This window comes from Doryrhamphus excisus, linkage group LG16 (genome assembly GCF_037039965.1).
Source record: "Doryrhamphus excisus strain RoL-2023G ecotype Guam linkage group LG16, RoL_Dexc_Guam_v1.1, whole genome shotgun sequence".
Lineage (NCBI taxonomy): Eukaryota > Metazoa > Chordata > Actinopteri > Syngnathiformes > Syngnathidae > Doryrhamphus > Doryrhamphus excisus.
Window position 1 is genome coordinate 9,654,060 of NC_136372.1, and position 26,114 is coordinate 9,680,173.

The 26,114-nt window shown below is 43.4% G+C and overlaps 1 protein-coding gene across 3 annotated transcripts in view; it reads right to left on the reverse strand.

Moving 5' to 3' along the window:
* Nucleotides 1-1,180: 1,180 nt before the first annotated feature.
* The window catches only part of LOC131111076 (uncharacterized), an 89,995-nt gene continuing 65,061 nt past the window's right edge, over nucleotides 1,181-26,114 (reverse strand). For 2 of the 3 annotated variants that reach the window (XM_078797158.1, XM_078797156.1), the window contains exons 2-19: nucleotides 13,920-14,355; nucleotides 13,750-13,809; nucleotides 13,588-13,671; nucleotides 13,292-13,325; nucleotides 13,018-13,121; nucleotides 12,680-12,946; nucleotides 12,495-12,588; nucleotides 12,268-12,335; nucleotides 12,040-12,183; nucleotides 11,139-11,171; nucleotides 10,922-11,068; nucleotides 10,791-10,853; nucleotides 10,568-10,702; nucleotides 10,380-10,442; nucleotides 9,777-9,842; nucleotides 9,550-9,690; nucleotides 9,288-9,431; nucleotides 1,181-9,142 (exon numbers count right to left, since the gene is read on the reverse strand). In XM_078797158.1, coding sequence (XP_078653284.1) covers nucleotides 2,231-9,142; nucleotides 9,288-9,431; nucleotides 9,550-9,690; nucleotides 9,777-9,842; nucleotides 10,380-10,442; nucleotides 10,568-10,702; nucleotides 10,791-10,853; nucleotides 10,922-11,068; nucleotides 11,139-11,171; nucleotides 12,040-12,183; nucleotides 12,268-12,335; nucleotides 12,495-12,588; nucleotides 12,680-12,946; nucleotides 13,018-13,121; nucleotides 13,292-13,325; nucleotides 13,588-13,671; nucleotides 13,750-13,809; nucleotides 13,920-14,018 — 8,658 coding nt within the window. In that variant the 5' untranslated portion in view covers nucleotides 14,019-14,355 and the 3' untranslated portion in view covers nucleotides 1,181-2,230. Of the gene's footprint in view, nucleotides 9,143-9,287; nucleotides 9,432-9,549; nucleotides 9,691-9,776; nucleotides 9,843-10,379; nucleotides 10,443-10,567; nucleotides 10,703-10,790; nucleotides 10,854-10,921; nucleotides 11,069-11,138; nucleotides 11,172-12,039; nucleotides 12,184-12,267; nucleotides 12,336-12,494; nucleotides 12,589-12,679; nucleotides 12,947-13,017; nucleotides 13,122-13,291; nucleotides 13,326-13,587; nucleotides 13,672-13,749; nucleotides 13,810-13,919; nucleotides 14,356-15,458; nucleotides 17,312-26,114 lie in introns of those variants that run through there. The other variant, XM_078797157.1, reaches the window with a different exon arrangement.

Below are 26,114 nucleotides of genomic sequence, written 5' to 3' on the forward strand. Positions count from 1 at the left end.
TCACATTGGAAGTGAAAGCTTAAATGTGTTCATACATTTGACCTGACATCAGCAGTTGTTTCCAAAGTTGGGGTTTCTCAACTTACTGTCATAAGCCTCATAAGCCAAAATAGAACCAAACAGTAGATTTCAAGGCATGTGCAGCTGGATGAAGGAGCCAGGAGACTAAAGTCAGGGTTTCCCTGCTGAGGCTGCTGCCCTTGACCCAACCTCGGAAAAGCAGTAGATGGGTGGAATGCAGCGGAATATTAGCACTTTTTTCAGTTTAAAAAGACCATGGAAGCAAAACCTGTACTTAAGTTCATATATAAAACCAGACAATTTCTGAATAAATCATTTGACAGTTTATTTAAAAAGGAACCACAAAAAGATGCAACAAAGCCTTAAATTCTTGAAGTCAAAATGTCAACAATTACACCAGTTATGAACAGTATTGTGATGTATAATATTCTGTAATATAGAAAGATAAAACCAATGACAAACACTTCATGTAGCAAGGCATGTCCCGTATGTAACTCAACAGTTTAGGTCAGCGGCCAAAGGCACATCAAATATTTCAGAAAAAAAAAAACAGCAGTAATTAAAAGAAGCGTTCAATGACATTATATTGCACAAACTCACAACAAAACAAGGGATCTTGAGGCACTTTGGTTCACATTATTATTATCATTATTAGTTTGGTCTATCCTCAAGTTTATCATAAATGAACAACAGAAACCCACATGAGCAAGCACCTGGCAACGGAGGCAAGGAAAAACTCCCACTTGGGAAGAAACCTTGGACAGAACCCAGGCTCAGTGGGGCAGCCGTCTGTCTCGACCGTTTAAGTTACAATAGAAAAATGTTTGGTACAGCATGATTATGCATAATAATGGTCTTTGTACATAAAGGTGCAAACGCTTGAGAACAAAAAGGCATAGTGAACATATGTATGTGGTAGGTAACTACGTATTAAAACAGGGACAGGAAGTATTAACACATCCGGGAAATGTTTGTGTAAAGGATTGTCCTTTCCCTAAACAGACACACACACAAAAACCCAGTAAAAATTGTATCAAGACTGAATTCTTAATTGTCAATTCATAAAACAAACTGTCAACACACCTTTTCTGTCATGTCCTGCAGTTGGTATCAGAATGCGAGTTGAACCTGTTCTCCTCTGTAGCTGTAAAACACACAAATCACAAATCTGACAGTATCAGCTTTTTATCCACACAGGAAGCTGGGAAGCAGGAAGTCAGCTGGGATATTCATATGCTGAGCATCCCCAATATATAGACTCCACGTGACATATTGCGGAAAAGTACTGCGACTACTACAAATCTATGAGCTTTGCTTTTCTCAGCTTTTCACGCAGCAGCGCCTACTACAGGGGAGAGAAAGTCAGACAAGTTAGTCAAATGTTATCAGTAACTGTCATATACATATACACTTTATAGATGTTATATATTGTGTAAAATGTACTGCCACTAATACAAATCTTTGAGCTTTGCTGTTCTCAGCTCTTTGTGCAGCAGTGCCTACTACAGGGGAGAGAAAGAGAGACAAGTTAGTCAAATAAATCAGTAACTGTCATATAGATACTGTATATACACACACACCCAAACACAGTATATACTTGATCAATATTATATATTGCGGAAAAAAAAGAGGTCCGATGACTACATATCAGCAACGCTGATACCAATAACTGTTCTCATGTCTTCAATGCAGCAGTGCCTACTACAGGGGAGAGAGAAAGAGAGACAAGTTAGTAACAAGTCAGTACAGTAATTGAAAAAGCTGAAAGTAATACTATGACCGTGTATAACATAACAGCCTCAAACAGGCTATTCATGCAACAGTGCCTACTACAGGGGAGAGAGAGAGAGACAAGTTATTAGAATGTTCCATCATAAGTGACATGGAGTTTCAGGAATAGGGAGAACATGGAGAACATGACTATGCCAACACTGCCCGTTCAGAGATAATACAGTAATTCTGACTAGCGTATGTATCTACTACATATAATAAAGCGACATCTTCCGGTTGGGGCTAAAGCGTGTGCAGCAGCATTTCTTAAAGGCAGCCCATGAGCAGAGGTACAGCATACCTAGCCTTCAGGTCACAAGCACGGAGTACTTACGTATGTGAGATGGCGTGGATGGATGGAGGGGAAGAAATGGCCACAAGGTCATTGCAAGCAAATGTTCATTGGGGACAAGACAGCATGTGTAGACCAGACTAGGACCTACAAAGATGTTAAGATACAGTACACCGGACTGTGGTAACTGTAGTAAGAATGCAGAACACCTGACTGAATGCAAGACTGCGGTTGAGAAATGTAAATGTGATCAATCAGTGTCTGCTTGCCAGTTGTTGCCTTGCCGATGAGCTGAGTATAGCCTCTGGACTCAAACAACTCCAGTATAGGCTTCTTACGTTTTGAAAGCAGGTCCTCGTTGAAGTCGCCACAAACAACAATGGGGTGGCTTTCCATCATTGCCAAGGTGTCCAAGAGGTTTGTCAAATTAGGTAGAAATGTGCCCAGACTCAAGTTCGGTGGTCGATAAACAGTCGCCACCACAGCCGTGATCGGCACCACGACTTTAACCACCAAGAATTCAAGGTCTGGCACATTCTGGACAAACCGAAGTGGCTGGCCTTGAAGTTCCCTCCGACAGTAGGCTGCAACTCCGCCTCCCTCTTTCGAAGCCATGTCTGGCCTGTTTAAGTAGGAAACACGTCTGTTCCGTACAAAAACAGCGTAGCCCTCCAGCTGCAAGTGCGGCGAGATGGAACCAGACAAATGCGTTTCCGTCAAACAAAGCACATCAGCCAGTCTCAGCTCATGATGAGATTTGATGTCCTCCATGTGACACGCGAGGCCCTCTGTGTTGTGGTGGACAATCTTCAAAGTCGGAGAAGGCCCTTGTGCAAAGTGCAACAGCGGTCTGACAGACAGGAAAGAAGCGTGCAACATGCTGTCCATGGCCAAAGCAATGTTGGGATCAGCATATATTTTCTTCTCATCCAAGTCCATGATCTTCAGTCCCTGGAGCGAGGTCGTGCGACTTAGAGCGACGTAGGCCATTCCAGGTTCAAACACACGCTTCAGGGATACGACCGCAGAAGATAGTGTCATGCCTTGCACTTTGTGCGCCGTGCATCCAAAGGCCAGTTTTGCCGGGAATTGCCGCCTCACCAGTCCTTTGATGCTTAAACTTTCCTCTGACTTTTCAATGTAGGCCAAATCGTCCCCGGGTCCCTGAAGTTTCTTCCGAAATTTCAGGCCTGCTCCAGGATTGTCCAAAGAAATGCCAAGAAAAGTAACAGCGGCCTGTGGTCCACGGACAATGTTCATGATGGTCCCGAAGGTGCCGTTCACGAGACCATCCTCAATGTCCAAGTTCCGGATGATCATGACTCGCGCTCCTACAGCGGCTTGCAGGTTGTCGGGCAGATCTCTTTTCCTCCCGGTTATCATGTTGGACACGATGACCAATTGTCCGGTCCGGGGGTCTTTTCTGTAGTTTTCTGCCGGAATATCGACCACATTCAGTTTCAAAGCTGCCACAGTTGCACAGTTGTGTTCGTCAACCTCCTTATTGGTTGCAAAAATGTGGAGCGTACTGGTGTGACACTGCGATGTTTCGACAGTAGCCTGCTGCAGTAAAGCCCGGTCACTTTCATACAAGGGCTCCTCCTTCCTCTTTTCCCTTACCCTGTTCAAAAGCTGGGCAAAGGTCAGGTCCTCCTTCTGTCGCATGATCTCCGTAAGTCGGACCAACTGAAAGTTGGTCCAGAGGTCAAGGACATTATCCTCATACACACAGAGGGGTTTGGCCCTTCCAAGAGGTGGCAGCTGGTAAAAGTCCCCAACTACAAGCACAGAGATCCCTCCAAAGGTCTTCCGGTTGCCCTTGACTTGCTGGAACCGCCAGTGGACATACGCAAAAAGATCCTTGGAGACCATTGATATTTCATCAATGATTAAAATCTGCACGTTGGAAAGACTCACCCGCAAGGTGTCCAGTGCGTTGCCGAGTCCTTGATATGGAGGCCTCAAACTTCTTGGGAGCTTCAAGACCGAGTGAAGGGTTTTCCCAGAAATGTTGAACGCAGCTGTGCCGGTAAATGACGTCAACAGAACCGTGGGCTGAGACAAATCCGCATCGGTACGAATGCCGGGAAGCTGCCGAAAAATCTTGGTGGCCTCCTGGTAAATGCACTTGATGACATGTGACTTGCCACATCCAGCTCCCCCTGAGATGAAATAATGAAAGGGCTCAATGTCGCGATCAGAAACGCGCTGCAAACACCAGTCGCGTACGGCATAGAAGACGGAAGCCTGCATGATGTTAAGACTGCGGTACATCCTCCTCACAAAGTCCGGACTCAACTGGGGTGCTTCAAAGGCCGGCAGTGCTGGGGCGCCGGAAAGGTCAGCCTGATAGGCAGGAACGTCATCCTGCTCATCCCGCTCGTCCGCTGCGTTTGGCATCATGGTCTTTAGCGCAGCAAGACATTCCAGGCGCTCTGCTTCCACCTCTGGCGCAAAAGAGTTCCACGCATTAACAGCTGGACCTTCCTGTTGGAGTCGCTCCAAAGCCTTGTCCAGTTTCTTCGCTTGGCCCTCAAACCGCTTCATTTTCTCATCAACGATGGCCTTTGCCGGACCTAGCCTTGACCATCCGTCCAGGTAGAATGACTCATAAGTTGGGTGGGAGTCGCTGGTCAACTCGCGGTCCGTCCTGTGGGGCAAGTAGAGTTTGAGAAGGGCCCTGAAATATTTTTCAGGAAACTTTGTCATGGAAAACCGCGTGTATCTTATGACGGCAGGTTTTCCCCTGGTCCTCTTCTGAATGCAACCCATGTCGTTCAAAAGGGGAATGACATTTGGCCCTTCTCTCTCGTGTCCGTAGACCACCCGGTAATCAGACGCAAACTCTGCCAGACACAGAGACTCAAACGCCTGCGTACGTGGTCTGTTGGCGTACTTTTCCGGCAAACTTGACATCCACACTTCAGCTGAATCTGGGTGCATGGTCATAAGCCGACTCATGGGCAGACTCATTCGGAAACCGTCCTCGTCGGTTTGGAGGAACACCACATTGCGTGAGGACTTCTTCATGGGCAAACTGCATGTTCGTGCCACTGCTTCCTGAGCACTTACCTCTCTGTGCTTTGAATACGCCTGCATGATCTTTTGCATCTCCTCCTTCTGGTTGACGTCAGACTTTTGCATGTCCTTGATGACAGATTTGAGGAACTCTGTCATCTCGTGCTCCGGCTTGGAGATGTAAGACATCATGTACATGATGCAGCTGATATCATCCAGAATATACTGGATGTCCATGTTGGCGTTCCACGCACGCAGCAGATGGGGGTTGTAGGCATTAGTCCAACTTTCTTGCGGTGTACGCTTCAAGTGGACAGCCATCCCAGTACTGAGGTTCTCAACATAGTGCTTATACCGGCCCAGGGTCAGCTGGCACGAATTGAGAAGGTCCGTCAAATCCTCTGGAAGCTGTGTGTCCATAAGACGCTCTCTAACCTGTTTTAGCTTTTCCTTGGACTCCCTCTGTTTCTTCGCCAACTTGGTCCTTTTGGCACGGGCGTCTTCCTCCTTCCGTCTCTTCTTCTTGGGGTCATCGTTTTCCTCTTCGTCATCACTGGTCGGGTCCTCAAAGGGAAAGGTAATTGTGGTGACATCCATGGGCAGTTTAGGGAATCCAAAGCGACAGGAGACATTTCCTTTTCGGCAAGATTTGGTGTGACTGCGGCTGTGAGTTTGAACACTCGTAACCACTTCATGGAGTTCCGGATCCTGGGTTTGATCGGGGATGTGGCAGGTGATATAACGGTCGATGAATTCGACCACTTCGCCACAGTAGATGGGATCTGGTTCCTCGATCACCGGTGCATCCTTTATCCACACCACCATGTGAATATGAGGACTTCCTCGTGCTTGAAACTCAACACGGTAAAAGTAGTCCTCGACTGGGCCGATGGGCTGCGCAGGAGACAGAATAAGCTCTAAGAGAGCATCTACCCTTTTCTCAAACATGCGCATGACCGTGACTGGATTGCTGCGGAGAATCTCGCATTTAGCGTTCCAGTCCAGATCTGAAAAGTGATCCTCCTGTTGGCCTTGCTGCGCTTTTATCACAGCAGTGACTTCAGGCCATCTCATTTCCGCCGCAGAAAAGGTAAGAAAAAATGTCGGCTTCCCCAACTGCCTGGCCATTGCGTGGAGCTCCCGGTGAGCTTTCTCCCAGTATGCTGGTGTTCCTCGGAGTGGCTGCATAAATCTGGTCGCTTCCCTGTTCTGTATGAGCCGCTCCAACGCCGCCTTGTCCTGGATCATCCGGTTCAGAATTTTCCTCCCATCCGCAGTGTGAGGTTTTCCTTTCCGCGACTGAATCGACATGCTGTTATTGGCCATGTAAGTTTCAATAACAAATTGGGCAAAGAAAAGGTAGCCCTGATCTTCAGCAAAGCGTGGATCCACGGAAAACAATCTGGTGTTGAAGTAAGAACTGGGTGATACTTTAACGATCCTCTCCTCATCCATCGTGTTCTTTCCTGTTGGGAATAGAACAGGAAAGGCCATGGCCTCCAGCTGCGGCACAGCAAAAAATCCAACAGGCTTGTTTTGTTGGGCAGGAGCAATGCTGAATATCCCATCCCCAAATGAAAGACTTTCCTGTGCAATGTCAAGCGGCTGCATGCATGTATCGAGCATGAGGCCCGGCCGAAGTTCCTCCTGATCACATTCAACATGCTGTGCCTGCGTAGCTTGGGCATTGCTGGCCTCTTGCTGCAAGGATGATGACGGCAGGGCGGATGGCTCCTCTTCCCCTTCAAGGACACTTTCAGCTGCTGCACTCTCATTGATGCACACATCCCTGTACTGTGGATGAGTGTGTATCAGCGTCCTGAGCCCGGCTATAACATTCGCCATATTTACTGTATAAAAATGCTGATGTCCTTTATACCGAAGGCGTCTCTTTAGCTTTACCTGCAGCAGTTGAGCTTCGCTACGTGGCCTAGGTAGTGAGTTCACTGCTGCTTCCATTTCCGACGGTACGCACACTACTGAGCCATGAACAGCTCGTTGCCGTCCTTTGGGCAATGCTACAATTTTTGCAAAAGGTATAATTTTTGCTATCAGCTGTCTCTCGAGTACATTTAAATCGGACAGCTCTTGGGGAATGGGTGCCAGATCCAACTTATTTGCAACTGCCAGAGGTGGCATTGCACATCTCCTAAGGTGGGAGTCACAGGTGTGACATATCCATTCCTGCTTTCTCTCTTGCGGGGCAGTGCAACTGTTGTTACAGACGTGAACATATTTACCTGTCAAGCTGGCGGCCACTATGTCACGGTTGTTGCTATATTTTCCTCGATTGCATTTCTGTACCTGATTTAGGAAAAGAGCACGGTGGCATACAGTACAAACATATGTGGGCCCATGTGCGACTCTTTCGCGGAACGACGATATTGCTGCTTTCATTACAGCGCTTGCTGGATCCTGCACATTGTTGGCTGAATGTTGAGTTCTAGTCATATATTTAGTCTTTATTTGAAGCGCGCATTGTAATTTGTGCCGAATACGCTGCCCATTAAGACGGTTCTTTTCGCAACGCTGAACATGATGTAGCCTTACATCAGAATGTCTATTACTATCTCTCACATATTTCTTATTTTGAAAATACTTATAAAATACTATATACTTCTGCATCCATGTTTTCATGAAAACAGCCCACCTTTGCTTAAAACCTGGATGGTTGCGATATTTATCTCTTAGATACGCCCTATATCTTGCCTGAAAAGCTGGATCCCGGTGATACCGCTCCCTCAGATATAACTTTTGTCTCGCCTGAAAAGCTGGATCCCGGTGATACCGCTCCCTCAGATATAACTTTTGTCTCGCCTGAAAAGCTGGATCCTGGTGATACCTTTGCCTGATATATACTTTTTTTCTCATTTTAAAATCTGGGTTCCGGTGATACATTTCCTTAAGATTCAGCTTCTGTCGTTCAACAAACGCCAGATCAGATTGATACCTTTTCCTGACATATGCTGACATTAAAGTCTTTTTGGTCGTCGGACATCTATGGTATTTTTCAGCAACGTGCGCCTTCTGTTTATTCTTAAAGGCACTATCACACCTGTATCGCGTGGTAAAGCGGTTTAATTTTAGTTGGCGGTAATTATTGTCTGTTACATACTTGACCTTCATTTGTAGAAGTTTTTTTTGACGGGGACTGGGTTCTTTTGAAGCTTTGTACGGTGTACATTGTTGGCACTTGAGTGCCCTTTTAATAGCGGTCCGTCGCCTCGTTTTACTCACTTTGGAAAAATCTATTTGAACATGGACGCATGGTGGTACTATCAGCTCCTCTTGATCTGTCTCAACACATTCTCTTATTGCTGCGTCTGTTACTTTGGTGGGCTCTGAAATGACTGCGACATCCAACGGCACCTGTCTGTCACTTGCTAGTATCTGTTCTAATCCAAAGGAAACCGGTACCAACTCGTAGTTTGCATCGGGGCTGCGATCCAAAAGGAGCTCATGCACATGGTTGACTAAGTCATCTAAGTGAGAAAATGTCATCATAATCGCAGTTCCGTTTGGGTCTGGCAAACCTACTGAAGATCGACTGTGCGAATCAAAAAAACCGTAGCATCCTGACCTATCACGAAAAACCGCAAAGCACTCTGGAGCCACAATCAGAAAAGCATGAGTGACATCTTGTGAAAGGCACTCAAGTTGTCTGGCAAGTGGCAACAAATAAGGATCTACTAGGGAATTGCTGCGATCCCTCACCAAACCAAATTTCGGCTCCAACTGTGTAACTGTGTATGCATTGTTGTCGGTGTGAACTATCTTTGGCATTTCCTCTTTGGTTAAATGATTGCTGATTAAACGTAGTCCTAGCCCACATATTGTCCACGCATAGAGTGAGTCTCCATTTTCAAGAACTCTGTCAAGAACGTCTGCATCAAAATGAAACCCCTCAGCATGGTAGGCCAAGAACGTCAGTGCCATACACGTGCACTGATTATTGCGAGTGCAATCGTCATACCTCAAATCCATCTGGGAGTGAGTGGCCCGGACGGTACGAATGCGTCGACCAGATTCTGTGCCACAATCCTGAAATGTAGTATTTGTCGTGTTAACATACATTTGTGGTAATCAGGTTAGTTTTTACCAGAGAAAAGCTTACATTAGCCTTGTTTTATCAATGCAACTTTACAGTAGATCTAGTAGGCGTATACATTTCCAGTGATAAAATTACCTGGCTGGTCCCATCCATGACAATGTGCAGAAGTGGCATTGAGGACTTTGCACAAATGTCTCTCTGAACCACTGCCTCTGGACTACAAGGCGGTGATGGTGTTGACGGCAGCTCTACAGTATGCAGTGTCGCCTTCGCCTCAGTCTAAATGAGAAGGCAAAACTAACTTAAAAATGGCACACAAAACCAACAAAATACCACCTTTAATATAGTAACAAATATAGCATGTGTATATGATAAACATAGAAAATGTTTGTTTTACCCAGCTGGTCCCATCCATGACAGTGTGCTGTGGTGGTGTGGAGGATGGCGCACACGTCTCCTCTGTGACGACCACTGGCCCGGGACTGCAAGGTGGTGTTGGGGTGGAAGGCAGCTCCACACGATGTGGTGTTTCCTCCATCTACACACACACATATTTCTGTCACGCCATTTTTCTACACCAATAAATATAGACTGCATATACTATAAGAAAAAAGTGCATTTTACCCAGCTGGCCACATCCTGTACAATGTGCTGTAGTGGCGTGGAGGAAGGTGGTGGTGTTGCCTCCATCTAAAAATGTACACACACCACTTTACTAACAATGCACACACACACGCATTCACAACCAGAACAACATTTTATTTTTCTCCGATGACATATTTCATTCATTCATTTGTTTTCTAGCACTTATCCTCATGAGGATCGTGGAGATGCTGGGCCTATCCCAGCTGTCGGGGTACACCCTGGACTGGTGGCCAGCCAATCACAGGGCACATATAGACAAACAACCATTCACACTCACATTCATACCTATGGACAATTTGGAGTGGCCAATTAACCTAGCATGTTTTTGGAATGGGGGAGGAAGAAAAAACCCACACGTGCACGGGGAGAACATGCAAACTCCACACAGAGACACACTCATCCATCGTGCAGCCACTATGACAGGGTTAAATATGCATAGAATATATGCATAGCATATATGCATACTTCTTGCCCAATTATTATATTTTCCTAAACAATCTTTGCAGAAAGTTGCTTATCACGGTCCTGTGTGGAACCAATGAACCAAGATGAACAAGGGATGACTGTACATGGACTACAAACCTGCAGCTCTCCCACTCTCCTCTTGGAGGCTGGACGAAGCCGTTGGCACTCTGCAGTCACCGCCTGACGTGGCACAGAAAAAAAGGAAATATTTCACATGCATAGCTTTTACAAAAAAGAAAGTGCTGCACTTACAAGATTTAGATGTATTTGTGAATAACATACTTTCTATGAAGTTGCTAAAGTACCTTCTTGCCCTTGGGGATAACTGTGGAGGTCTCAGGGCTTGGAAGATGCGATGGAGCCAGCTTGTCCATTGCAACCAGCATGGGCGGGCTGAACCACACAGGGTTCACAGGGATGTTGCACTGCAACAGGTCCTCCTGTCAAAAAGTACCAAAATACATATACTAAGACTTGAAACTATCACCATTCTAACATCCATGCTCGTCTCCATCAACTGTGACAAACCTGCTGCTTGCACATCCCTTTGCTGGAGTCACGGGGCACCTTGGACTTGACACGCCGACTCCTCTGTTGCAATAAGTCACATTATGGCTACATACATATTCTTGTCCATTTTTCAACGTTTTCTTTTTTACCCCCTCTGTGCTGCCAATGAGTGTCCAGTCAAAAGGGTTGGAAGGATGCTGCACGGTGACCTCACCCTTCACAACCACTTTCGGCAGGAACACTCGCGTTGGTGGGGACGTCTGAAGAGAAGGCGCCGGTGGTGCAGTCGTCTCCAGCTGATGGGGCACAGAAAAGTCAATCATGATGTGGCATGCATTACACATGGAGATGCCTTTTTGAAAGTACCTTCTGGAACAGTGACGACCAAGGACGATGGGGCTGATGGGGAACACAGGCAAAAATTATTTGCGACACATAGGTTTGATAAACCAACACAATGAGTCACATGCATGTGTTTTAGGGCTGGGACAACGCGTCAACATCATCGATGACGTCGACACAAAAAATAATCATAAATAATAATTTAAGGAGAACTTTAATCCACGTTTGGTGCAATTTACAATTTAAATGTGCAACTGTTAAACTATAGGAATAGGCCTCTATGCGGAGGCGTTGAGACTTAAAATAAGAGCCGATTCTCAATTCTCAGAGTCTATTCTCAAACAAAATAGCCTACATTTTGCCTCTTTTAAACAAAATAAATCATATTATTCACTAATAGTATTTAATCAAAGAACAAAGGATGAGATTGCTTCATTGCAGAAGCATACGTAGTGGCAGTTACTTTTGGTTGTTGAATTATACTTGGAAATTGTGTCGCAGTATTTGCAATGAACAGTCATTTTTAAGCTCGAAATGGTCACACGTTACACTTCGCCCTGCACACTTCATGTTTGATACTTTCAGATATGGCGGCAGGGCAGAAGTCAGCTCGCAGGCTGTTTTCTTGACCGTCCTTAGGCTACATAAAAGTTTATTACTTTTGTTGTTTTCAGATTCCATTGTGTACTTTGTTGTATTGTTCAAAATAATTCATTTTGAACTTGTTAATAATATATTTGTTTGATTCATGGAGATAAATTAGCTTTAATTGCTATATATATGTCAAATTAAACAAAAAAAATCAAATCGATGCATCGAAAAACTATTTTCTAAATTAAACAGATTACAAAAATAATCATTTAACCCAGCCCTAATGTGATTGTGATTAAAATGTAGTGTGAATGAAGGTGCAACCCAAAAGTACCTCGCCCGACGGCGACGTCGTAGGAGGGGCTGGTGGTGGAGGTGGAGGGGGTGGGGCAGGTGCGGTACTCTCCAGCTGACGGCGGGCAGCAACCCACAGCAACCTGGCAAGCACAGGCATCCCATCGCTGTCACTGAGGTGTACCTGCCACACATAACCCAAAATGATTAGTAAACCTGGAAATATTCTACTTGTCCATATCCTTACTGTAGGACATCATCCACTTACGCCATCCCTACACCACATCTCAAGGCGTGACAGCGGGAAGTGGTCAGCTGAGGATAGGTAAGGAATACCTGCGGTACAGAAAGGAAAAAACAAATCCCTTATTAGTTTCTATAAACTTTTGTTTACCAGGTCAAGTCAATGAAATGACACTGGCATTTCACATCGTTGAGGTTTCCCAACTTATGTTAAGCATTGATAACAGTATGCCTTTATTTCAATTTGCATACCCATCCGAGCTGCCACCCGATGGTACTCCCGGCGCAGACGATCCTGCTGGGCCACAACGACGTTCAGACGTGGAGGAAAGTCCACGACGACGACCTGAATAAATGAACCTATCATCATAACAATATAAATTCCATTTCATGTAAATCATTATTTGCAACAAGGATATAGATCACAAGGTATTTACGTTAGGCCAGCGGCTGCAGATGGCGGTCAGGAGCTGCCCGAAGTCGGTGGCTGCCTCGCCAACGGGACGACCCAAGTTGTTGCTGGGTGCCAAAACACAGACTGCCTCGGGAGATCGAGACAGAACTGCATTCTGCACCTCAGCCCACAACTGAGCCGCCGTGGCACCCGGGGTGGACATCACTCCAAAAGACAAGGGTCCCTCCGGCATCTTCACAAATCCATGTGCAATGGCTCGCAGATGGGAGTCTCCAACGATCAGGACAAACTACAAACATACATGAGGGCATATTCAATGTCGGTCTTCAATGTATTCTTGTATTCAGACGTTCGACATACCCGCTTGCCCTGAGCCACGGCTGGAATGACCAGCTTGTGGTTCTTCCCAGTCACTGCAGAAACTGGCCATTTCCGCACGGTGTGGCGCCGCCCAGTGCCTCGGACTAATCACAATCACAGACAATTAAAAAGGTAAATCCTCCAACCTTAAACAAATTAGATACCGTAGCAATGTTTTGCACAGTACGAGACTACAGACTACATTTTAAACAGTGAAAGAAAATAGACATTAAAACAATAAAAAAATGTGTATTCAAGTCACAGGAGGGCTGACCGTGTCTCGGAGGCTGGTGTCTGGCCAGAGACTCCTACGGAAGTAGCACAAACATTTAAAAAACATGAGTACGAGTAAAACCAAACTGTACCAATATATCTTTGGCAAAATCAGTCAGCAACTACAGTATGTCTATACAGTAACATACACGTCTTACATGTCAACACCAGCAATTTATCTGTTATATTCAGATTTCTATTCAAACATAACCAGTCACTGAATATCCACAAAACTTTAGGTGCAGCACGAATGACAATTATCCCACACATTTTCCAAAAAGCTGACGAAATTCTTACCTGGGCAACCACAGAAGAAGTGGCGGAGCAGGCATCCACTGCACGGGGCTGGTCGGCCAGAGGGGAGGTCTGGAACCTGGCTCTCTGATTACACATTAGAGGATCTTAAGTTTATGACAATGAAGACAAATTCATCTTCAAAATGAAAAGTGAAACCAATACCTTCCTCGTGGGAGACTGCAGGATGGTCCCATCGCTGGTCGTCGAGGGTGGGGACCCAGGCTGTGAACAATGTCAATGTAGTACATATTAGTCCCAAAGGAATATTCTCTTTAATCATTTAGTACAGCTACAACACTGTAGTAAGAAATCAGTCATAAGAGGAAAAGTACCTGCTGGGGTGCGCTGGTCTGGCCCGTCTGTGGATCAGCAAGGTCCAGCTTCCTCCATCGGCGCTTCGCTGCTTCGGAACGCTTCCCCTTCCGTGGCATCCTGTTCACAGCAAAGACAAAAGCACAAAAACACTTCCCAACACTTTAATGTTGAAAATAGAGCAGTAGTACACTGCAAAGTACTAGGACAGTACTTTTTCCCCGTGTGTGTGTGTGTGTGTGTGTGCGCGTGCGTGGATGGATGGTGTGTAGTGTTTTCAGTGACTCTAGTTTAGCAATATATGGTATGTGTTGTTTATGCACTGATGTCTTCTCTGGTGTATAGATATGAATGTAGTGATTAGCTAATGGTGGTAGGGCTGATGATGATGCTTTCAGTCGCCTTCAGCTGTCAACAGATTTCCAAATCTCGCAATGTGCAATTCTCAGGGAGATGCTGGAAAGAATAGAAAATATTTTACTTCAGTAAACAAATCAGGATTAATATTTGCTAAACAACCCTGAGACCTCTGCTGATCAGTACAATAGCAAATTTCAAATTAGCTAATTTCCCCACTGAGGGATGAATAATGGCATATCTTATCCTATCAATATAGCATCAATGTGTTGCAATACAATTGCAAATCGTTCTCAAAACGTCACTTCCAATTTGAACAGCACATGGGACTACAGCACCTGCAGCTAGCATGCTCCATAAGCAACCCACACGACATACACATGCAAAGAACCCCTCTCTTTAGTATATGTTTTCTCATTTTTACTTTTAAAAGGCAACAAGAGCATTAGCAGCAGCTAATGGCATCAAGCTTTCCTACAGTGTGAGCACATGATACCACCAAGCACATGCACATAACTTATTTTGCATCCATAAGCAATCCAAACTACAAAAACATGTTAGAAAAAAAACATCTTTTAAATATGTTGTACAATTTTAACGTTTAAAGCCAAAGAGAACATTATTGCTGGCAAAAAGCATCAATCGTCACATTAATCATGCACACATAGGACCGCATGGACCAAGCTAGCTTAAACATGCACATAGCTTATTTTGCATCCATAAGCAATCCACACTATTAAAACGTTCTAGTAAAAACATCTTTTAAATATATTGTATTATTTTAACGTTTAAAGGTAAAGAGAGCATTATTGCTGGCAAAAAGCATCAATCATCACATTAATCATGCACACATAGGACCATGGATCAAGCTAGCTTAAAACATGCAGACAGCAGCTATTAAACAACAGCTAAAAGAACTTTTAAAACATGATAGAAATATTCTTAAAGTAAATGTATGTATTTCTGTGCTTTCACCAAGGGTGTATTTTAGCTGTACAACCAACAGGTCCAATCAATCAATTGCAAGTTGGGTGTGGCACTGAACTTCAGCAAAAGAGATCACCAAGACAAACAAACATACTACTTTCTACATCTATCAACGTTCATATCTAGCTTCATATTTGTCCATCAACTACAATTGGCAAGTAACAAAAACAACAGTACTCTTAATTTAGAGAGCATAATTGGATGCGTCTACTTACCTCAGTCGCAAGGAAGGAGTGAACTCGCTGATTGATCTGGTTGCGCATGCGTTGGTTGATTAGCCAACCAGGAGATACAGATGACGATATTGAATATGATGATATTTTATAGATCGATATCAAGTCGAAATTGATATCAGATACTGCTAAGGTATAGGTCCAATTACCGGGATCGGCGCTATTCATACTGGATCGGCAAAATCCACCCCTCCCCCTTGTCTTTGGAAGCCATTAAGACCACACACTCATCCTCAACGAAACGTTCTATGATAAATAAATGAATGAAAAATAATATGCAACCTGTAAAAAGATTGTTAGTTTATTTTTTTTTAAACGAGATTGAATTAGTGTTAAATAAAAACAACTACAAATATAATAAATACAACAGAGGCAGTTCTGCTTCAATGATGCATTAGGCAACCCACGCTGTGGCCCCTCCCACAACCCACCGTCATTTCATTACATTGATTTTCACTATTTAAACTACAAATACTATCAGTGATGTGGTATATGTTATCATATAATGTACTCATAATAATAATAATAGTCCAACACAATTAAATCCAAAACAAATAAAGAAATGACAAAAGTATATTTTTATTTTAAAATCCTATTTTAATATTATTTAATATTATATTATTATTTTAATATTATTTTGAAATATTTATATTTTAAAATATTTTATATTCAGTGCACAAATCTTTCAATTACAACTCCAACTCCCACAACTGTTGTATTTATATCCCTGTTAATACAATTTCAACGGTAATGTCAAGAAAATACACTACTAATACGTTGAATATATGAGGCTGCACGGCAGCGAGTGGTTAGCGCACAGGCCTCACGCAAGAAGACCCGAGTTCAATTCCACCCTTAGCCATCTCTGTGCATGCGTGCATGCGTGGCCAACAGTCCAGGGTGTACCCCACCTCTCACCCAAAGGACAGCTGGGATAGGTCCAGCACCCCCGTGACCCTCGTCAGGATAAGCGGTAGAAAATGAATGAATGAATAATTTAATATGCTGGTGTACATGAATTGATGCTCACTCTACAGGTTTATATTTGGCTTGTCGGTCCTCTTCATCTTTCCTCCTCACATACATTTTCTCCGGGTATTCCGGTGTCATCCCACATTCCCCAAAACATGCGTGTTAGCTTCAGAGGCCACTCCAAATTGTCCATAGGTATGAATGTGAGTGTGAATGGTTGTTTGTCTATATGTGCCCTGTGATTGGCCTGCCACCAGTCCAGGGTGCACCCCATGTCTCGCCCGAGACACAGCTGGGATAGGTTCCAACATAAGCAACATATGGATGAATGGACGAACAGTTAGCATAGTAGCAACTAGCAAGAGAGCATGAACTACCTAATGTAACAAGGCAGTTCAATAGTAATAATAATAGGTGTTGATAATGGGAATATTTGATATGCCAGTCATATGAAGTGACTGCAGTCCCTGTGCTTACTTTTAAAGAGACAACTTTTAAAATCTACCAGATACATGAGATATCGAAGATCATGTAAGGAGTTAGCAATGTAGCATCTACCAAGAAAACGACAATTCCATAAAGTAGTCAGGCATTCCCATAGTGTCCCTACATTATGCCACATTTGCATTTACATTTAGACATGAGTAAATTAGCATAAATGCTAACATGCTAACAATTAGCATGCTAGCACCTACCAACATAGCATCAAGTCCCAAAAGTGTCCAGGCAGTCCGATAGTGTCCCCACATCATTCCATGTATTTGCCATTAGACATGAGTAAATTAGCTAAAATGCTAACATGCTAACAGTCATCATGCCAGCACCTAGCAAGAGAACCTCAACTTTAGAAAGTGCCAAGGTTGTGCTGTAACATCTCTACATCATTCCATGTGTGTATTTGCCTGTAGACATGAGTAAATTAGCTTAAATGCTAACGACTAATGCTAGCACCTAGCAACAGGCCCTCATGTTTAGAAACTGCCAAGGTTGTCCTATAACCTCCCTGCATCATACCATGGGTGTATTCGGCTTCATAAATGAGTAAATTAACTAAAATGCTAACATGCTAAGAATTAGCATGGTAGTATCTAGCAAGACAGCACCAAGTCCATAAAGTGTTAAGACAGTCCCATAGTGTACCAACATCATGCCATGTGTGTATTTGCCATTAGACATGAGTGAATTAGCTTAAATCCTAACATGCTAACAGCTACCATGATAGCACCTGGCAAGATAGCTTCAAGTCTTATAGCAGTCCCACAGTGTCCCCACATCATGAAATGTGTGTATTATCCTTTGGACATGAGTAAATTAGTTGAAATGCTAACATGCTAACTGTCATCATGCTAGCACTTAGCAAGAAAGCCTTACGTTAAAAAAGTGCCTGGGTTGTCCTGTAACCTCACTAAATCATGCCATGTGTGTATTATCCTTTAGACATGAGTAAATTAGCTTAAATGTTAACATGCTAACGGCTACCCTGCTAGCACCTAGCAAGATGGCCTCAAGTTTAGAAACTACAGAGGTTGTCCTATAACCTCCCTATATCATGCCATGTGTGTATTTGCCTTTAAACGTGAGTAAATTAGCTTAAATGGTAACATGCTAACAGTCGTCATGCTAGCACCTAGCAAGAGAGCCTCAAGTTTGGAAAGTGCCAAGGTTGTCCTATAACCTCCCTACATCATGCCATGTGTGTATTTGCCTTTAGACATGAGTAAATTAGCTTAAATGCTAACATGCTAACAGGTACCATGCTAGCACCTAGCAAGAGAGCCTCAACTTTAGAAAGTGCCAAGGTTGTCCTATAACCTCCCTGCATCATGCCATGGGTGTATTTGCCTTTAGACATGAGTAAATTAGCTTAAATGTTAACATGCTAACAGTCATCATGCTAGCACCTAGCAAGAGGGCCTCAAGTTTAGAAACTGCCAAGGTTGTCCTATAACCTCCCTACATCATGCCATGTGTGTATTTGCCTTTAAATGTGAGTAAATTAGCTTAAATGCTAACATGCTAACAGTCATCATGCTAGCACCTAGCAAGAGAGCCTCAAGTTTGGAAAGTGCCAAGGTTGTCCTATAACCTCCCTACATCATGCCATGTGTGTATTTGCCTTTTATACATGAGTAAATTAGCTTAAATGCTAACATGCTAACGGCTACCATGCTAGCACCTAGCAAGAGAGCCTCAAGTTTAGAAAGTGCCAAGGTTGTCCTATAACCTCCCTACATCATGCCATGTGTGTATTTGCCTTTAAACGTGAGTAAATTAGCTTAAATGCTAACATGGGAACAGTCATCATGCTAGCACCTAGCAAGAGAGCCTCAACTTTAGAAAGTGCCAAGGTTGTCCTATAACCTCCCTACATCATGCCATGTGTGTATATGCCTTTAGACATGAGTAAATTAGCTTAAATGCTAACATGCTAACGGCTACCATGCTAGCACCTAGCAAGAGAGCCTCAACTTTAGAAAGTGCCAAGGTTGTCCTATAACCTCCCTGCATCATGCCATGGGTGTATTTGCCTTTAAACATGAGTAAATTAGCTTAAATGCTAACATGCTAACAGTCGTCATGCTAGCACCTAGCAAGAGAGCCTCAAGTTTGGAAAGTGCCAAAGTTGTCCTATAACCTCCCTACATCATGCCATGTGTGTATTTGCCTTTAGACATGACTAAATTAGCTTAAATGCTCACATGCTAACAGTCATCATGCTAGCACCTAGCAAGAGAGCCTCAACTTTAGAAAGTGCCAAGGTTGTCCTATAACCTCCCTACATCATGCATGTGTGTATTTGCCTTTGGACATGAGTAAATTAGCTTAAATGCTAACATGCTAACGGCTACCATGCTAGCACCTAGCAAGAGGGTTTCAAGTTTAGAAAGTGGCAAGGTTGTCATATAACCTCCCTATATCATGCCATGTGTGTATTTGCCTTTAAACGTGAGTAAATTAGCTTAAATGCTAACATGCTAACAGTTATCATGCTAGCACCTAGCAAGAGAGCCTCAAGTTTAGAAATTGCCAAGGTTGTCCTATAACCTCCCGACATCATTCCAAGTGTTTATTTGCCTTTAGACATGAGTAAAATAGCTTAAATGCTAAAATGCTAACAGCTACCATGCTAGCACCGAGCAAGAGGGCCTCAAGTTTAGAATCTGACAAGGTTGTCCTATAACCTCCCTGCATCATGCCATGGGTGTATATGCCTTTAAACATGAGTAAATTAGCTTAAATGCTAACATGCTAACAGTCATCATGCTAGCACCTCGCAAGAGAGCCTCAACTTTAGAAAGTGCCAAGGTTGTCCTATAACCTCCCGACATCATTCCATGTGTGTATTTGCCTTTCGACATGAGTAAAATAGCTTAAATGCTAACATGCTAACGGCTACACTGCTAGCACCTAGCAAGATGGCCTCAAGTTTAGAAAGTGCCAAGGTTGTCCTATAACCTCCCGACATCATGCCATGTGTGTATTTGCCTTTAGACATGAGTAAATTAGCTTAAATGCTAACATGCTAACAGGTACCATGCTAGCACCTAGCAAGAGAGCCTCAACTTTAGAAAGTGCCAAGGTTGTCCTATAACCTCCCTGCATCATGCCATGGGTGTATTTGCCTTTAGACATGAGTAAATAAGCTTAAATGTTAACATGCTAACGGCTACCATGCTAGCACCTAGCAAGAGAGCCTCAAGTTTAGAAAGTGCCAAGGTTGTCCTATAACCTCCCTACATCATGCCATGTGTGTATTTGCCTTTAAACGTGAGTAAATTAGCTTAAATGCTAACATGGGAACAGTCATCATGCTAGCACCTAGCAAGAGAGCCTCAAGTTTAGAAACTGCCAAGGTTGTCCTATAACCTCCCTACATCATGCCATGTGTGTATTTGCCTTTAGACATGAGTAAATTAGCTAAAATGCTGACATGCTAACGGCTAACATGCTAGCACCTAGCAAGAAATTCCCAAGTTTAGAAAGTGCCATGGTTGTCCTATAACCTCCCTGCATCATGCCATGGGTGTATTTGCCTTTAAACATGAGTAATTTAGCTTAAATGCTAACATGCTAACAGTCATCATGCTAGCACCTAGCAAGAGGGCCTCAAGTTTAGAACGTACCATGGTTGTCCTATAACCTCCCTACATCATACAATGTGTGCATTTGGCTTTAGACATGAGTAAATTAGCTTAAATGCTAACATGCTAACAGTCATGCTAGCTCCTAGCAAGAGAGCCTCGAGGTTAGAAAGTGCCAAGGTTGTCCTATAACCTCCCTACACCATGCCATGTGTGTATTATCCTTTAGACATGAGTAAATTAGCTTAAATGCTAACATGCTAACGGCTACCATGCTAGCACCTAGCAAGAGGGCTTCAAGTTCAGAAACTGCCGAGGTTGTCCTATAACCTTCCTGCATCATGCCATGTGTGTATTTGCCTTTAGACATGAGTAAATTAGCTTAAACGCTAACATGCTAACAGTCATTATACTAGCACCTAGTAAGAAAGCCTCTAGTTTAGAAAGTGCCAAGGTTGTCCTATAACCTCCCAACATCATGCCATGTGTGTATTTGCCTTTAGACATGAGTAAATTAGCTTAAATGCTAACATGCTAACAGTCATCATGCTAGCACCTAGCAAGAGAGCCTCAAGTTTAGAAAGTGCCAAGGTTGTCCTATAACCTCCCCACATCATGTCATGTGTGTATTTGCCTTTAGACATGAGTAAATTAGCTTAATTGTTAACATGCTAACATGCTAGCAATTAGCATTTAGCCACACAGAGAGTTCAGAAGTTTATCTAAAAAATTAGCCATCAATCACGTTTCTGCGCGGCCGTATGGCTGAGCTACAAGGCTGTGAAATGTCTGTAAATTCTCAGTTTTTCTCTGCCATGTGCTGTTCTAAAAATAGAAAGGGTATACCTAATCTAGTGGCCCATTTTTTAACGTTTCGGTTAATAGCATCGCCATGGTTACACAAAATGTTCCAAAAACGAAATACCGCTGTAGTCCCGAGCGCCACGATTCCGGCGGTGTAACATGTGTGGGGGTCCTTCTTGCGGTTTTGGCCGCATTACGCGCGCTAAAAAGGGAAGATTAAGATATACGGAATAATAATAACTAAACAGCAATAACAATATGGGCTGGCTCAGTAGCCAGTCCATAGACTGCTACTGCAAGTAGCAGTCTATGGGCTGGCTACTGGGCCAGTCCATAACTAGAAAATTCCCGCGGAAATTTTGATGGACTGGCCACCTGTGCTGTGAACCTCGGGCCCGGTGTGCCAACGGCTACCGCGCTAGCACCTAGCAAGAAAGCCTCAAGTACGGAAAAGGTTGTTGCAGTCCCATAGTGTCCCCATGTCATGCCAAGTGTGTATTTGCCTTTAAACTTGAGTAAATTAGCTAAAATGCTAACATGCTAACGGCTACCGTGCTAACACGTAGCAAAACAGCCTCAAGTCCTGAAAAGTTTGGGGCAGTCCTACAGTGTCCCCACATCATGCCATGTGTGTATTTTCCTTTAGACATGAGTAAATTAGGTAAAATGCTAACATGCTAACAGTCATCATGCTAGCACCTAGCAAGAGGGCCTCAAGTTTAGAAAGTACCAAGGTTGTCCTATAACCTCCCCACATCATGACATGTGCTTAGTAGCCTTTAGGCATGAGTAAATTAGCTTAAATGCTAACATGCTAACGGGTACCATGCTAGCACCTAGCAAGAGAGTCCCAAGTTTAGAAAGTGCCAAGGTTGTCCTATAACCTCCCTGCATCATGCCATGTGTGTATTTGCCTTTAAATGTGAGTAAATTAGCTTAAATGCTAATATGCTAACAGTCGTCATGCTAGCACCTAGCAAGAGAGCCTCAAGTTTGGAAAGTGCCAAGGTTGTCCTATAACCTCCCTACATCATGCCATGTGTGTATTTGCCTTTAGACATGAGTAAATTAGCTTAAATGCTAACACGCTAACGTGTACCATGCTAGCACCTAGCAAGAGAGTCCCAAGTTTAGAAAGTGCCAAGGTTGTCCTATAAACTCCCTACATAATGCCATGTGTGTATTTGCCTTTAGACATGAGTACATTAGCTTAAATGCTAACATGCTAACGGCTAACATGCTAGCACCTAGCAAGACAGCCTCAAGTTTAGAAACTGCCAAGGATGTCCTATAACGTCCCTGCATCATGCATGTGTGTATTTGCCTTTAAACATGAGCAAATTAGCTTAAATGCTAACATGCTAACAGTCATCATGCTAGCACTTAGCAAGAGAGCCGTACATTAAAAAAGTGCCTGGGTTGTCCTGTAACCTCCCTAAATCATGCCATGTGCGTATTATCCTTTAGACATGAGTAAATTAGCTTAAATGCTAACATGCTAACGGCTACACTGCTAGCACCTAGCAAGATGGCTTCAAGTTTAGAAACTACAAAGGTTGTCCTATAACCTCCCTATATCATGCCATGTGTGTATTTGCCTTTAAATGTGAGTAAATTAGCTTAAATGCTAACATGCTAACAGTTATCATGCTAGCACCTAGTAAGAGAGCCTCAAGTTTAGAAAGTGCCAAGGTTGTCCTATAACCTCCCGACATCATGCCATGTGTGTATTTGCCTTTAGACATGAGTAAATTAACTTAAATGCTAACATGCTAACGGCTACCATGCTAGCACCTAGCAAGAGAGCCTCAAGTTTAGAAAGTGCCAAGGTTGTCCTATAACCTCCCGACATCATGCCATGTGTGTATTTGCCTTTAAACGTGAGTAAATTAGCTTAAATGCTAACATGCTAACGGGTACCATGCTAGCACCTAGCAAGAAATTCCCAAGTTTAGAAAGTGCCATGGTTGTCCTATAACCTCCCTGCATCATGCCATGGGTGTATTTGCCTTTAAACATGAGTAATTTAGCTTAAATGCTAACATGCTAACAGTCATCATGCTAGCACCTAGCAAGAGGGCCTCAAGTTTAGAACGTACCATGGTTGTCCTATAACCTCCCTACATTATACAATGTGTGCATTTGGCTTTAGACATGAGTAAATTAGCTTAAATGCTAACATGCTAACAGTCATGCTAGCTCCTAGCAAGAGAGCCTCGAGGTTAGAAAGTGCCAAGGTTGTCCTATAACCTCCCTACACCATGCCATGTGTGTATTATCCTTTAGACATGAGTAAATTAGCTTAAATGTTAACATGCTAACGGCTACCATGCTAGCACCTAGCAAGAGGGCCTCAAGTTCAGAAACTGCCGAGGTTGTCCTATAACCTTCCTGCATCATGCCATGTGTGTATTTGCCTTTAGACATGAGTAAATTAGCTTAAACGCTAACATGCTAACAGTCATTATGCTAGCACCTAGCAAGAAAGCCTCTAGTTTAGAAAGTGCCAAGGTTGTCCTATAACCTCCCTACATCATGCCATGTTTGTATTTGCCTTTAGAAATGAGTAAATTAGCTTAAATGCTAACATGCTAACAGTCATCATGCTAGCACCTAGCAAGAGAGCCTCAAGTTTAGAAAGTGCCAAGGTTGTCCTATAACCTCCCCACATCATGTCATGTGTGTATTTGCCTTTAGACATGAGTAAATTAGCTTAATTGCTAACATGCTAACATGCTAGCAATTAGCATTTAGCCACACAGAGAGTTCAGAAGTTTATCTCAAAAATTAGCCATCAATCACGTTTCTGCGCGGCCGTATGGCTGAGCTACAAGGCTGTGAAATGTCTGTAAATTCTCAGTTTTTCTCTGCCATGTGCTGTTCTAAAAATAGAAAGGGTATACCTAATCTAGTGGCCCATTTTTTAACGTTTCGGTTAATAGCGTCGCCATGGTTACACAAAACGTTCCAAAAACTAAATACCGCTGTAGTCCCGAGCGCCACGATTCCGGCGGTGTAACATGTGTGGGGGTCCTTCTTGCGGTTTTGGCCGCATTACGCGCAAAAAAGGGAAGATTAAGATATACGGAATAATAATAACTAAACAGCAATAACAATATGGGCTGGCTCAGTACTCAGTACTGGGCCAGTCCATAACTAGAAAATTCCCGCGGAAATTTTGATGGACTGGCCACCTGTGCTGTGAACCTCGGGCCCGGTGTGCCAACGGCTACCGCGGTAGCACCTAGCAAGAAAGCCTCAAGTACGGAAAAGATTGATGCAGTCCCATAGTGTCACCGCATCATGCCAAGTGTGTATTTGTCTTTAAACTTAAGTAAATTAGGTAAAATGCTAACATGCTAACGGGTACCATTCTAGCACCTAGCAAGAGAGCGTCAACTTTAGAAAGTGCCAAGGTTGTCCTATAACCTCCCTGCATCATGCCATGGGTGTATTTGCCTTTAAACATGAGTAAACTAGCTTAAATGCTAACATGCTAACAGTCATCATGCTAGCACCTAGCAAGAGGGCCTCAAGTTCAGAAACTGCCATGGTTGTCCTATAACCTCCCTACATCATGCCATGTGTGTTTTTGCCTTTATACATGAGTAAATTAGCTTAAATGCTAACATGCTAACGGCTACCATGCTAGCACCTAGCAAGAGGGCCTCAAGTTTAGAAACTGCCAAGGTTGTCCTATAACCTCCCTACATCATGCCATATGTGTATTTGCCTTTAAATGTGAATAAATTAGCTTAAATGCTAACATGCTAACAGCCATCATGCTAGCACCTAGCAAGAGAGCATCAAGTTGAAAAAGTGCCAAGGTTGTCCTATAACCTCCCTACATCATGCCATGTGTGTATTTGCCTTTAGACATGAGTAAATTAGCTTAAATGCTATCATGCTAACGGGTACCATGCTAGCACCTAGCAAGAAAGTCCCAAGTTTAGAAAGTGCCAAGGTTGTCCTATAACCTCCCTACATCATGCCATGTGTGTATTTGCCTTTAGACATGAGTAAATTAGCTTAAATGCTAACATGCCAATGGCTACCATGCTAGCACCTAGCAAGAGAGCCTCAAGTTTAGAAAGTGCCAAGGTTGTCCTATAACCTCCCTGCATTATTTCATGTGTGTATTTGCCTTTAAACATGAGTAAATAGCATGAATGCTAACATGCTAACGGCTACCGTGCTAACACGTAGCAAAACAGCCTCAAGTCCTGAAAAGTTTGGGGCAGTCCTACAGTGTCCCCACATCATGCCATGTGTGTATTTTCCTTTAGACATGAGTAAATTAGGTAAAATGCTAACATGCTAACAGTCATCATGCTAGCACCTAGCAAGAGAGCCTCAACTTTAGAAAGTGCCAAGGTTGTCCTATAACCTCCCTACATCATGCATGTGTGTATTTGCCTTTGGACATGAGTAAATTAGCTTAAATGCTAACATGCTAACGGCTACCATGCTAGCACCTAGCAAGAGGGTTTCAAGTTTAGAAAGTGGCAAGGTTGTCATATAACCTCCCTATATCATGCCATGTGTGTATTTGCCTTTAAACGTGAGTAAATTAGCTTAAATGCTAACATGCTAACAGTTATCATGCTAGCACCTAGCAAGAGAGCCTCAAGTTTAGAAATTGCCAAGGTTGTCCTATAACCTCCCGACATCATTCCAAGTGTGTATTTGCCTTTAGACATGAGTAAAATAGCTTAAATGCTAAAATGCTAACAGCTACCATGCTAGCACCGAGCAAGAGGGCCTCAAGTTTAGAATCTGA